Here is a 14,291-nt window from a genome sequence, read left to right as displayed (position 1 = left end):
TTCCCCGGCCAATACCTCAGATACAGTCTTCAGATGAATGGTCTCTGTCCCAGGACTCTTATGGGTTAGTATTGTTTTGGCCACATCGATTCATCATGTGTCACTGTGCATTTATCTCATTTGTCAAAGTGTCCCTATATAATATATATATATATATACTTTTTTTTATTTAACCTTTATTTAACTAGGCAAGTCAGTTAAGAACAAATTCTGATTTACAATGATGGCCGACGCTGGGCCAATTGCGCGCCGCCATATGAAACTCCCAATCACGGCCGGTTGTGATACAACCTGGATGACATGTCAAGTCACAGGGCTGAGTTGAGGCAGGTGTTACCACCCAGTCCCATATTATTACTATTATTAGTTAACCATCGCTGTGGGCCATAGGACAAGTGAGTGAGTAAGTGAAAGAGAGGGACAGACAGACAGACAGTGTTAGTGTTACCTGTAGCAGCAATGATAGGAGGTACGGTGGCAGTGGTGATCCAGACTGTGTTGTCCACTGTGGTAGTAACCCTGGTCTTGGGGTCCTTGGTCGACACCATCATTGGAACAGATGTTGTTGTCATTTCTGTAAATCAGGATATCACAACCATAACTCACATACCCATTCACTCATGTAATGTCAAACACACTTGAACCAAAAACAAATCCCCACATAAGTCAATGTAACAGAAGGTTATTGTTTGGATGAGTGTCTGTAGATAAGGTGTGTTTACAGGACGTGTTCTCTAAGCTTCCATAACCCTCCTTTGTCAAGTGCTGTTTTCCACCGAGCAAATAACCAAAACAAAGATGAAACGGCTACAAATCACAGGGAACAATGCAGGCCTGTGCCAAGGTTTTCCTCTATAGGAAAAGCTGATGGAGCTTTGCCTTCTTGTGCCGCCATGGAGAGTGGCGGGCCGGCTCAGCCGGAGACAGGAAACACGTGTGAATGTGCGGATGCTTGGGGAATGTTTTCTGTCGAAGTGGGTTGTGTCACATGGAATGTTGCTGTGAGTAACCGTGTTTGCCCATGCAGCGCCAGCAAGACTGGCACTCAGGACGCGACTCACACATGCTTGCCTTATTCTAGCTAAAGACTTTTCCTCCCTTCCTACAAGTTACAGTGTGAATAATAATTTTCTCAATAACAAGCTGTACCTTGTCCCAAGGGAACGACTTGTTTTAATGCATACTTAATATGGGTTTCTCACAGTTTTCACAAGACAAGACATAAATACAGTATTCTACACACCAGAATTACAGTGGACATCTAGCTAGACTTTCACACACACACACACACACACACACACACACACACACACACACACACACACACACACACACACACACACACACACACACACACTCACCCAGACAGTGAGGGCAGCACTGGCCCTTGCGCAGGACGGGCACCCTGCAGTTGGCAGGCGGGCAGCGCTGGGAGAAACACTGAATGGTTCCGTTGTTGCAGGAACAACTGGTGCAGGCGTTGGCCTTCCAGGTGTCCCCAGCCAACAGCACGTCTCCCTCGCTGGAGATACAATACTCCTGCTGACTGGTGCTCACTGGGAGCAGGGGACCCTCTGTGGATGGAGGGATGGATGGAGAGAAAGGGTTAACTTTTAACACAGATAATCCCCTGGCTCCCAGGCTAACACCGGCAGTATAACATCTCCCAGGCTAACACCGGCAGTATAACATCTCCCAGGCTAACACCGGCAGTATAACATCTCCCAGGCTAACACCGGCAGTATAACATCTCCCAGGCTAACACCGGCAGTATAACATCTCCCAGGCTAACACCGGCAGTATACATCTCCCAGGCTAACACCGGCAGTATAACATCTCCCAGGCTAACACCGGCAGTATAACATCTCCCAGGCTAACACAGACAGTATAACATCTCACAGGCTAACACCGGCAGTATAACATCTCCCAGGCTAACACCGGCAGTATACATCTCCCAGGCTAACACCGGCAGTATACATCTCCCAGGCTAACACCGGCAGTATAACATCTCCCAGGCTAACACCGGCAGTATAACATCTCCCAGGCTAACACCGGCAGTATAACATCTCCCAGGCTAACACCGGCAGTATAACATCTCCCAGGCTAACACCGGCAGTATAACATCTCCCAGGCTAACACCGGCAGTATAACATCTCCCAGGCTAACACCGGCAGTATAACATCTCCCAGGCTAACACCGGCATTATAACATCTCCCAGGCTAACACCGGCAGTATGACATGTTAATCCAGAGCGGTTATTGGACCTGTAGGTCTGTGTTTGAGATAAGATGATTTTAACTGTACGGTAAAAACTAGCAGGAGGCTAGCTAATGACTAGGGAACACATGGCTGCTGTGCTCTCTGTCAGTTAAATCTCTGGCTTATCTCTGTGTCTCATTGCCCCCGGGCCCATAGATCAATGGCCTTCCTGTGACCAAAGACTTAGTTAGATTGTACACATATCGGCAGTACTGTACGCATACTGAACATCATGGGGCCTGTCATTGAAATGTGCATTATTCCCACATTCCTAAGAGCCAGGCTCATACATTAGGGCAAACTGCTTTTCTGGGGGAGATGTGGTGATAACGCAGCCAGCCGAGCATTCCCCAGGAGGCTCTGTGGGTTTCAGGAGCAGTCATGCATTTTTTATTTGTGGGGCTCATGCTTGTGGGGCTGAGGGAGGAGTGAGGGGTGGGAGGAGGTGTTGGGGCGGGGGGAGGAGCGAGGGGTGAGGGTACTGAAATAGTGCAGATGGTCACCAACTCTGTTCTTCTCAACAGGGGGTGGGGTCACGTGACCTGACCAGGAGAAACTAGTTATATAGGCTATAACTAGGGCCCAGAGTTTTTCCTAGTCATATCACATTGCCAGGAAAAACTCCTGGCCCTACAAATGACCAGTGGAAACGGACAGGGTTGTCCACATGTGTTCCTGTCTGGAGGACATATACCAATGTAAACCCAGCCAGTTTGGTCTGGTTTCTTTATAAGCCTGACATTAAACTGTCCGACAGCGTTTAACATGCACCCAGGAAAGACAAGGCAAGGCTCCACAGTCCACAACCACATGTTGCGGATAATGGCTCCAGCTTAGATGTATCCCACTCTGACTGACCACAAACTGACATTTCTTTCTGTAATTATTCCTGGATGTACAGTAAGGGCTTTTGATATTATCTGAAATTGCTCTTGTCAAGGCTAATATGATGATGGAGTTCTACATTTACAGAGAACAAAATGCCTTTGCATTATATGCTTCCTATTAAAGCAGCCTATGACAGATGCAGGGGATGTAAGGTACTGTACCTGGGCAGACATGGCAACAGGTGTCCTTGTTCCTGGTTGGGGCCTGACACACAGCAGGGGGACACACTTCAGTGTCGCACAGGACGCGGCCCTTCCTGCAGGTGCAGCGTGTACAATCGTCCAGGTTCCAGGTCTCTCCCTCCACATAGAGTTCCCCCCCAGGGGCCCGGCACACCACCAGGTCCATGCCCTCCGGCTGACCACTTCCTGATTCATCTGGACAGATGATATATAGGTTAGGAAAGACAGATAACAGCAACACAACAACACACTCAAAGAGTTCAGAGTCTACAAAGAACAAGATTCCCATCTTGCTACAATTAGATGTGTGACATCAATGCTGAAAGACTAAAGCCTGGCAGTTACACAACTATGTGTGGTGGACCATAGTTCCCTCTAGTCTAGTACAACTGTACAGATAAAACATTTGACTCCCCAATAGGATTGACATTCGTAAGGAGTTAATGTCTTGTCTACTGACAAACGGGTGACTGAAAGTTGCAGACTTCTTTCACTCCTAAATATTTGAACAGTCCACTGAGTCACTCCCATATAAATAGAGTGACTGGGAGGGGTGTGGATGAAGAGGCATGGATGTGTAACTGTGTATCAATGTGTGTTGCTCCTTACAGAAACACAAAGTGTTCATGGAGCCTGAGGCCTGGGTTGACTACTGGGGCAGTAAGTGGGGGCTTAGGAGAGTGAGATCCTAGGGGACTGTGACCTGCCAGACCTGTGTGTGTGTGTCTTTGTATGTGTGTGTTGATAGACCAGGTGGCTCCAGACAAGACATACCTTCACAAGTGGGGCAGCACTGGTCAGGCCTGACCACGGGGTTGGCGCAACTGGGCACAGGGCAGGATATGAGCACACACATCTCTCTCCCAGTGTGGCAGTAGCAGTCGCGGCAGCCGTCGTGCCAGCTCTCGCCCTCCTCGTAGCGGTGCCCGTTGGAGGTCAGGCAGAAGCTGGGCATAGGGGTGGGGGCAGTGGTGCTTGGCAGGTGGCCACTCTCTGGAAAACAAACATGAACACAGACAAACAGACGTTAGGCAGGGAGAGAGGCTGGTGACTTGAACCTGTGAGAAACAGTCACCAGGGATGTTTCAGGGCATGAGAAATTCAAAGTGGAAATTTCATTAAGAAGAATTATTTATGGTTTATAGTAAAGGCAGCAAATGTTATTGTCTTGTCTCTGTTACAGTCCCTGGATCCTCTCAGCTCCACCTTCACCAAACACCAATATGTGACCTTCCTTTTAAAGTCCCTTTATTTCCCAATAATCCATTTACAACAGCACCACAAATAAATACAGTTTAATCATTTCCCTGAGATTTTTGGCACCGGACCCAAAACTGAGGTCCTGTGTTTCTTTTGAGGGATAGGTTTAGTTTATAAAACCCCACAAATGCCAATAACTGGCCTCCAATGTGTTACAAACCCAGTGTGGCTGTTAAGTCCTGGGAGAACAGTGTTTTAGAATAGAACATACTGCAGTAGTTCAGTGAATCGCACCATGTTTTCACATCCAGGTCGGTGGTTTGTGCCTCTTCTCTCTTAACGCACTGATATAACACACTGTTATACACACGAAAAAAGGTACAGCTCCCCAAAAGTTTCCTATCCATAAATACTTGAACAGCCCACTGAGTACCTGATCCAAGAGTATCAAAATAAGGTCAACAACAGGACCGTGGAATAGACAGAAGTGTCTATGTGTGGGGAAATGGACCCACTGCACCGGCGTCTTGCTAAGCAAGAAACCAAAAATATATGCCAAGCTAAAATATTTATAATATTACTGAAAAAAAAGAAAATAAACATCAAATATAACTGTCAGTGTATAAATAAGCTGTTCGCAAACTTTCTTTAACTTTTGTGGTTGGTGAATCTAATCAGACATGCACACACAGGCCTCAGAGAGAGTTAAATAAAAACAAGAGTAAAAACATCCATTCATAACAGACCAGCTAAAGGTCCCAGCAAATCACATCTGCTACATAATGGGAGAAAGTCAACACTTCAGAGAGACTCGTATCTCTCTAATTCACAGTATATCGCCTACTCCTCACCCTGAATCCTTTTAACAGGACACAGACACGATCACTCTCACAATCACACACACAAGGTCACACACACACAAATACACATGTACTGTATTTATTTATCTGTATGTTATGTATGCTATGTATGTATGTACAGTTGAAGTTGGAAGTTTACATACACCTTAGCCAAATACATTTAAACTCAGTTGTTCACAATTCCTGACATTTAATCCTAGTAAAAATTCCCAGTCTTAGGTCAGTTAGGATCACCACTTTATTTTAAGAATGTGAAATGTCAGAATAATAGTAGCGAGAATGATTTATTTCAGCTTTTATTTCTTTCATCACATTCCCAGTGGGGCAGAAGTTTACATGCACTCAATTAGTATTTGGTAGAATTGCATTTAAATTGTTTAACTTGGGTCAAACGTTTCTTGTAGCCTTCCACAAGCCTCCCACAACAAGTTAGGTGAATTTTGGCCCATTCCTCCTGACAGAGCTGGTGTAACTGAGTCAGGTTTGTAGGCCTCCTTGCTCGCACATGCTTTTCAGTTCTGCCAACACATTTTCTACAGGATTGATGTCAGGGCTTATTGAAGGCCACTCCAGAACCTTGACTTTGTTGTCCAGAAGCCATTTTGACACAACTTTGGAAGTATGCTTGGGGTCATTGTCCATTTGGAAGACCCATTTGCGACCAAGCTTTAACTTAATGACTGATGTCTTGAGATGTTGCTTCAATATATCCACATAATTTTCCTCCCTCATGATGCCATCTATTTTGTGAAGTGCATCAGTCTCTCTTGCAGCAAAGCACCCCCACGACATGATGCTGCCACCTCCGTGCTTCACGGTTGGGATGGTGTTCTTTGGCTTGCAAGCCGCCCCCTTTTTCCTCCAAACTTAAAGATGGTCATTATGGCCATACAGTTCTATTTTTGTTTCATTAGACCAAAGGACATTTCTCCAAAAAGTACGATCTTTGTCCCCGTAGTCTGTCTTTTTTATGGTGGTTTTGGAGCGGTGGCTACTTCCTTGCTGAGCGGCCTTTCAGGTTATGTCGATATAGGACTCGTTTTACTGTGGATATAGATACTTTTGTACCTGTTTCCTCCAGCATCTTCACAAGTGTCTTTTGCTGTTGTTCTGGGATTGATTTGCACTTTTCGCACCAAAGTACATTCATCTCTAGGAGACAGAACGCGTCTCCTTCCTGAGCAACCGGCTGCGACTGAGAGGTCCGTGGGGCGACGCACAATTGGCCCAGCGTCGTCCGGGTTAGGGAGGGCTTGGCCGGTAGGGATATCCTTGACTCATCCCGCACAAGCGACACCTGTGGCGGGCCGGGAGCAGTGCACGCTAACCAAGGTTGCCAGGTGCACGGTGTTTCCTCTGACACATTGGTGCGGCTGGCTTCCGGATTGGATGCGCGCTGTGTTAAGAAGCAGTGCGGCTTGGTTGGGTTGTGTATCGGAGGACGCATGACTTTCAACCTTCGTCTCTCCCGAGCCCGTACGGGAGTTGTAGCGATGAGACAAGATAGTAGCTACTAAAAACAATTGGATACCACGAAATTGGGGAGAAAAAGGGGTCAAATTAAAAACTTAGATAAACTTAGTGTATGTAAACTTCTGACCCACTGGAATTTGAATACAGTGAATTATAAGTGAAATGATCTGTCCGTTAACAATCGTTGGAAAAATTAAGTAGATGTCCTAACCGACTTGCCAAAACTATAGTTTGTTAACAAGAAATTTGTGGAGTGGTTGAAAAACGGGTTTTATTGACTCCAACCTAAGTGTATGTAAACTTCCGACTTCAACTGTATGTATGTGTATATATACTGTGTGTATGTATGTATATTATTGTACTGCTCTAGGGATGTCATTTACTATCATGTATTGATTTTGACCTTTTTCAGATCATTTAATTACCATAGTGAATTATTGTAATATTTGTTTGTATCAATTAATCCCATAAGGGATGGTTTGCCAATTGCCGATTTTACCCCAAATAAAATGTAATTCACTCACTCACTCACACACGCACACTTACACACGCTCACTCACACACACATATGGTCACACACACACACGCTCACACACACACACACACTACTTTTGTTGTTATGGACGTGTAGTCGTGTGACCGGCTGACCCAGAGGGATGAATATTGATGCGGACCAGATGAGACAGACAGACAGATGAGCACCATACCTTTGCACATGCAGATGGAGCAGCCCTTCCTGTTCTGCCGGTAGCCATCGCTGCAGTGCTTGTCACAGGTGAAGGGGGGACACTTGACACAGCGACACATCTCACAGCCATGCTTATTCCTCCTGTGGGATAGATAGAACACACAGATGTCTTTATCAGATATGTAATGTGAGAGGGCAAGATTGGAAGGCCGTCTTTACAGCTCAAATGGTGCATGTTTCAGTGAAAGCTCTGAAGCCAGCGGTCGGGTGGAATGCTGCCGTGGAGCCAGATGGTCAGGCATGGTATAATAGATACATGGTTCTGTTATCCCCTGGTATATTAGTTGCCTTTGAAGAGGCCAGATAAAAGCAGCACCCTGGAACACGTGAAAGCCCCATGGTGCACAGCGCAAACACCATACCAATGCTACAGTCTAGGGCACTGGGTTTAAAGCCAATTCGGATGCTTTCCATTAGATTCAACCTATTCAACCAACCTATTCAGGTACTGAGAGGCCCTGCTCTCTATTAACTATGAGCTCATCATCATGGTTGATTTGTAAACAGAGCAGGGAGTTCAATTCTGTAGAGAGCAGATACAGACCCAGGCACAGGGATGAGTTAGTACCAGAGGAAAAACAAACCCTGAGGAGTTTGAGAGACGATCTACATGGGGAATGAAATGAAAGTAAACCCGCACTAAATGGCCTAAAGGTATGAGGGATACAAACAGAGAACACAGCCTGTTATTTAGCTAGGAACAGACGCAGATCACGTGACCTAGTTGGATCCAGCTATGGATGTCATAAAACGCACACTGAGCGCACAAAACATTAAGAACACCTTCCTGGCCTCCCGAATGGCGCAGCGGTCTAAGGCACTGCATTGCAGGCTTTACTTGGCTCATTGCGCTCTAGCGACTCCTTGTGGCCGGGCACCTGCAGGCTGACTTCGGTCGTCAGTTGAACGGTGTTTCCTCTGACACATTGGTGCAGCTGGCTTCCAGGGTTAAGCGAGCGTGTGTTAAGAAGCTCGGTATGGCGGGTCATGTTTTGGGGGACGCATGACACAACCTTCGCCTCTCCCAAGCCCTTTGCGGAGTTGCAGCAATGAGACTAGATCATAATCACCAAAATTGGGGTGAAGGGGTAAAAAATTACAACAAAATTTGTTTTTAAATGAAACCTTCCTAATATTGAGTTGCACCCCCCCTTTTGCCCTCAGAACAGCCTCAATTTGTTGGTGCATGGACTCTACAAGGAAAGCGTTCCATAGGGATTCTGTCCCATGTTGACTCCAATGCTTCCCACAGTTGTGTCAAGTTGGCTGGATGTCCTTTGAGTGATAGACCATTATTGATACACACGGGAAACTGTTGAGAGTGAAAAACCCAGCAGGGTTGCAGTTCTTAACACAAACCAGGGCACCTGGCAACTACTACCATACCCCGTTCAAGGGCACTTAAATATTTTCTTGCCCATTCACCCTCTGAATGGCAAACATACACAATCCATGTCTCAATTGTCTCAAGGCTTAAAAATCCTTCTTTAATCTGTCTCCTCCCTTCCATCTACACTGATTTAAGTGGATTTAAGAAGTGACATCAATAAGGGATCATAGCTTTCACCTGGATTCACCTGGTCAGTCTGTTTCATGGAAAAAGCAGGTGTTCCTAATGTTTTGTACACTCAGTGTAGATGAGCAGCAGGTTGAGAAATGATGTTGATCAGATGGACTCATCTATTACATCACTCTAGCCTCTCTTTCTATATGTGTCTCCCACACTCTCTCTTTTTCTGGAACAAGTAACCCATCTTTTCAATTAAACATTGAGCTTGTTAGGTGGGATTAATTATACTATTATTCTCTGTCGGCCACATAAATAAAACAGGAGATTAACCCTGTGTCCCACAGCAGCCGATCCACTAGCAGAGGGCACATCTCTGCTGAAACAGCAGTAAAGGCAGTATGGAGAGGCCAGGCTGAGCTCTGAGCTGGCTGGGTCCTCTGTGTACAAACACAGAGACAGAAAGTCTGGCCACCTTGGGAGCTGGGCTTTGTTTAAAGGTGTTGTGTGGAATTTTGTGCACCATGCTTGGCTCTGGGGCTGCTGTCTCTGTGCCGGCCTGGGCAGCAGGAGAATGCCGTGCACGTCCAGTCAGATCCGATGATGATTTAGACCCATTGAGGAGGGGAAACGCTTTAAGTCCTCCTTTGTGTCCTGCTCAAGGCGCTCAACTGTGCCAAATGTCAATGTAAACACACCTTTAGGGCTCTGACCCACTCTGACAGCCCACTGCTCAGTGGTCATGCTTTTCCCCCTCTACACTGTTGAGATAAGAAAACTGGACTGTTCAAAGCAAGTATAGTTTATGAGGTTTGTATTAATTGTGGTTTAGTCACATACGCCACAAATGATATAGTTGATGATATAGTCTAGAGTTCTCTGCAGAGGTCATAAATGCAGCCAATTTATACAAAGCCGTCTCTGTGTTTTTTCACTGGTCCATTTTAGAAGCACCACTCTGCTAGAAAAGTGATGCATTGCTTAGCTCATCGAGGATTCAGACTTCTGAAGCCAGTCCTGAACCGATGCTTATGAGTGATGAAGCCACCGCTTCCTGCTCCTCTTCCCCCTCGGGTTGCCTCTCTGCTGGCATCCTGTGCAGACATATCAGGCCCATCTTGAGCGGAGGCTCCAGAGAGCATGGTTCAGATACCAGAAGAATCTCATTGTATACAATTCATAAAGGCCGCTTTTGTGCAGATGTGTTTTTTAGCGTTGTTTTGAGACGGAAAGATGATTTATGAAATGTGTTTTTCCAGCTAAAGAGAGAGTGGATTGTATGTCAGGGCCCATGTCAATAATAAACCAGACAAATCACCATTCCTTCAGGCTTTGGTCTTTCAGTCGTGACCAGTGGGTCTGTAACAGCCTTTGAGCAGCGTGGAAAATAAGGGGTGAATAATGAGCAGTGCTTAACTTGAAGATGTGTAGACCATTCAGAGGACTTACACATATCCGTAGGGGCAGGTCTTGCTGCAGGTCAGGGGTCGGCACTTGGGCATTGGAGAGCTGCACTCACACACCTCGCAGCCAAAGTCATCCTTCTCGTATCCCACGGGGCATTGCAGCGAGCAGTATTTCCCCAGGTCAGGGCAGGAGTAATCTGAAACAGTTCACATGGAGGTCACCTTACCATCGGCTGGCTCATCCATCAACACCATGTTAGTTTTCTATAGGGCGTTTCATTAGCGAATTCCAATGACAAAAAAACTGTGAATACCATGCAACCATGGTAACAAATGAAGTGCGACAGATATTTGCTTTATGTTTCTGTATTGGAGATAACGTGCCAGGGACTTGACATTTGGAACAAGTTCCAGTATGTGTGTTCATGTGTGTTTATGTGTGTTTATGTATCTGTGTTTAACTCTTTGCGTCTGGTGTGAGACTCACGGTTGAGACACTGGCAGAGCAGGCAGCCGTTGTTGTCCTGCTGGAAGCCGTAGGGGCAGTCCTTCCCTGAGAAAGAGCAGTTCTCCAGACGAGGACACAGCATAGGGCTCACCGTCTCATACGAAGGCTCTGTGGGACAGAAAAGCTGCTATAACTCTCTATGACATGTCATACTATACCTGCCTCTGTGAAGCCTATAACACTCACAGACATGTCATTCTATTCTCAAATTAGGCTTTTATGAGAGCAAAGAGTAAAGAGCAGAACACTTAGACACACAATGTTACACATCCATCTCCATGCCAACAGAAATGGTTCAGTGTTCACGTTGCTGCCATCTGAGAGAGAGCGCTGTGATTAGAGATAAACGCAGGGCCATTACAGATATAGGTGCTCTCTATCAGAGGGCTTTGATGAATGAGCACCTCACATGTTGTCTAAACGACCTAGAGGAGTGCAGGAGCACGGCTTGGCTCTAGCCCAAACAGAGAAGCCCCTGTGTGGGAGTCTGGTGAGTCAGAAGCTGGCACTGGACAGACCCAGAGAGCCACATCATCACTGGAACCCACCAGAGATGAGGTGTAATGCTGGCCTGAGTCACACATGTACAAGCCACAACCAGGGGAAGCTAGGTGGGGGTCTAGTTGGGGGGCCCTCCATTATCTTGCTACATTCAGAGGGAGGAGCACCAAACGAGCTGTAACTAATTACGCTCACAAAAAAACAGTGATCCACTCCAATTAAGCTTGATCCGGCAATGCAGTTGGGAGGCTCCGTACGGTAGGTGTGACGTGATTGCGGAGCCTCAGGAGACTTGTGGAGGCCAAATCAAGCTCTCTACCGCATCGCCGTGAGCCTCCCAAATTTTGTAACAATGCATAGAGCTCCGTATAGCTCCGCACTGACATGATCGGTTGAAGGTAGGTTGGGGCGGTACGTCCTGTATAAACACAAACTCACTTCCTTGACAACTTCCTTCACAACAGCTATGCTCTGCTCCGTGAAGCGCAGGAAATATGAATGCCCTGACTTCTGCAGAGGCCGCATCGCAGTAAATGCTGTGTGGCCAATACAGACATCGGAATGACCATAAATCGGATTTAACCCTTCAGTCTAAGCCGCGCCTCATGCAGGTGGGTCTCATACTGCAGGCTGGGCCAATAAAAAATCACAAAGGAGCCTGCAGCTGAAGAATGCTCTGTGGCCTCCTCTTTAATGAGCGGCCAACATGGCCTCCACATAGCTTCAGGGGGAGAGACTATCCTACAGTCCAGTTCCACCAGTCAGGTTCCGAGCTCAAACTGACTGTATTGTCAAACACAAATGTTTTTGTAGTTTGGTCCAGCGCAGCAGGAACCATTCCATTTACCGATGAAGACGTTAATTGCCAGATGTACATTGACATGTTATACATCAGATGTAGCTACATTGACATGTGAGGGGGTGGCCATTAATGGGGGTGAATTCCTGAATATCAGCTGGCGAGTTGCAAGTTGTTTATGATATCAGTTTTGACAGATACACTATGTTGGCTATATCAAGAGCTCAATGGAATGCCAGATGCAATTGGTGGTGGTGTCCCTGACCCTTACACAATACATCAGAAACATTTCAATTAGACATTGTAATTAGATTCAAAACTGTGAGTTCATGTAACGCTCTTTCCTGCCCTATTAGGCTAGTTGAACTGAAAATGCAATCTTCCATCAAAACGTGTGGTATGTCCATTGTCTCTACATGCAATATAAGACTACTTCAGAAGAAATGCAACGTGAGATATTTCCTTGTGAGGGAATTGACTGCTTATGACTATGTGGGCTATGTCTAGAACATATGTAGCATTACATTTAACCTGTTCCTTGCTAGTTTCAGACTTAAATCTCCAACTACTTCAACACTAGCCAATCGGTTTCTCTCAGTTATAAGCCAGCTGTAGTCCCTGCTACAGGCTGTATGTGGTCAAGAACAGTATGTGAATACAGATATTATTGTGTCTGTGTCTCCATACGAACCCTCGCAGAAGGGGCAGCATTCTCCAGGGATCTTGACTGGGTTCTGACAGCTCTGTTTGCAGGCCATGGCGGTACAGTGAGGGTCTCCATCCACACACTGACAGAAGGTGCAGTCATCCTCCTTCCACTGCTCCTCGTGGCCACGCAGCTTGTTGTTCACCCAACAGCTGGCCTCTGTGCTGTCCATAGACAGGAGCTCCACATCTGGACACACGGAGAGGGAGACAGACAGAGGCTGGGATCAGAAGGAGAGAAGCGTGGGAACTATACTGTGCTGTTTGGTATGCCATCCTTACTTGTAAATGCTGTGTGGTACATATGCCTTATGACACACACTCTACTTCCTAACAGATTCAATCAGATCATCATCATAGTCATCATCAACGCCGTTGTCATCATCAACTACGAATGTAGGAACACGTCATAGCCACGTAATTGAGTTAACAAAGGATATGGTGGAATCAGAGGTGAGGGAAGCAGGATATTCCTGGCGGGACTAGGAGAAACTGGTCAACCACCAAGACCGGTAGATGAACCCTCAAGAGCTCCTCAAGAAGTTAGAGAGTGGATGTAAAGCAAATGTACTGGGATCTAATGTATGTAAGTAGAGCTGGATGGAAGAGCATGTCATATCGGAGAAAGATTAGTTAATTAAAAACACAGCGAGACATACATATCTAATTTCCTGTCTCTGCAGTGTCTTTCCCCATAAGAGGAGTTAACCTCAGCCACGTGCATGTCACACAGATACAGTTTCATCCGTGCCCCCAAAGGCCAAAGAACAGTTCAGGGTTCAGTGCCATAAATTTCACTCCAAAGCAAAAAAAATCCCATTTAAGAGCATTACAGTGCCTTCAGAAAGTATTCACACCTCTTGACTTGTTCCACATTTTGTTGTGTTACAGCCTGAATTTAAAATGGATTTAATTGAGATTGTTTTGTCACCGGTCTACAAACAATACCCCATAATGTCAAAATGGAATTATGTTTTTAGAGAAAAAAAATCTAATTAATTACAAATGAAAAACTGAAATGTCTTGAGTCAATAAGTATTCAACCCTGTTGTTATGGCAAACCTAAATATGTTCAGGAGTAAAAATGTGCTTAACAAGTCACATAATAAGTAGCATGGACTCACTCTGTGTCACGTTCTGACCATCGTTCATGTGTGTTTTCCTTGTTTTAGTGTTGGTCAGGACGTGAACTGGGTGGGCATTCTATGTTGGATGTCTTGTTTGTCTATTTCTATGTCTGGCCTGATATGGTTCT

The 14,291-nt window shown here is 45.9% G+C and overlaps 2 protein-coding genes across 3 annotated transcripts in view; both read right to left on the bottom strand.

The window, feature by feature from the left end:
• The window catches only part of LOC139384057 (dnaJ homolog subfamily C member 17-like), a 491,465-nt gene that overhangs the window by 84,565 nt on the left and 392,609 nt on the right, over positions 1-14,291 (bottom strand). The window lies entirely within an intron of this gene.
• LOC139384016 (cysteine-rich motor neuron 1 protein-like) overlaps positions 1-14,291 on the bottom strand; it is a 50,764-nt gene that overhangs the window by 3,467 nt on the left and 33,006 nt on the right. For both annotated transcript variants that reach the window (XM_071128645.1, XM_071128646.1), the window contains 8 exons: positions 13,023-13,226; positions 11,011-11,139; positions 10,567-10,720; positions 7,570-7,691; positions 4,104-4,322; positions 3,309-3,524; positions 1,362-1,574; positions 449-574 (listed from right to left, as the gene is read on the bottom strand). In XM_071128645.1, the coding sequence (XP_070984746.1) occupies positions 449-574; positions 1,362-1,574; positions 3,309-3,524; positions 4,104-4,322; positions 7,570-7,691; positions 10,567-10,720; positions 11,011-11,139; positions 13,023-13,226 (1,383 nt within the window). The remainder of the gene's footprint in view (positions 1-448; positions 575-1,361; positions 1,575-3,308; positions 3,525-4,103; positions 4,323-7,569; positions 7,692-10,566; positions 10,721-11,010; positions 11,140-13,022; positions 13,227-14,291) is intronic.

Source organism: Oncorhynchus clarkii, chromosome 25 (genome assembly GCF_045791955.1).
Source record: "Oncorhynchus clarkii lewisi isolate Uvic-CL-2024 chromosome 25, UVic_Ocla_1.0, whole genome shotgun sequence".
NCBI classification, from domain to species: domain Eukaryota; kingdom Metazoa; phylum Chordata; class Actinopteri; order Salmoniformes; family Salmonidae; genus Oncorhynchus; species Oncorhynchus clarkii.
The sequence above is the reverse complement of the archived record's forward strand: the minus strand, read 5'-3'. Positions and strand labels throughout refer to the sequence as shown.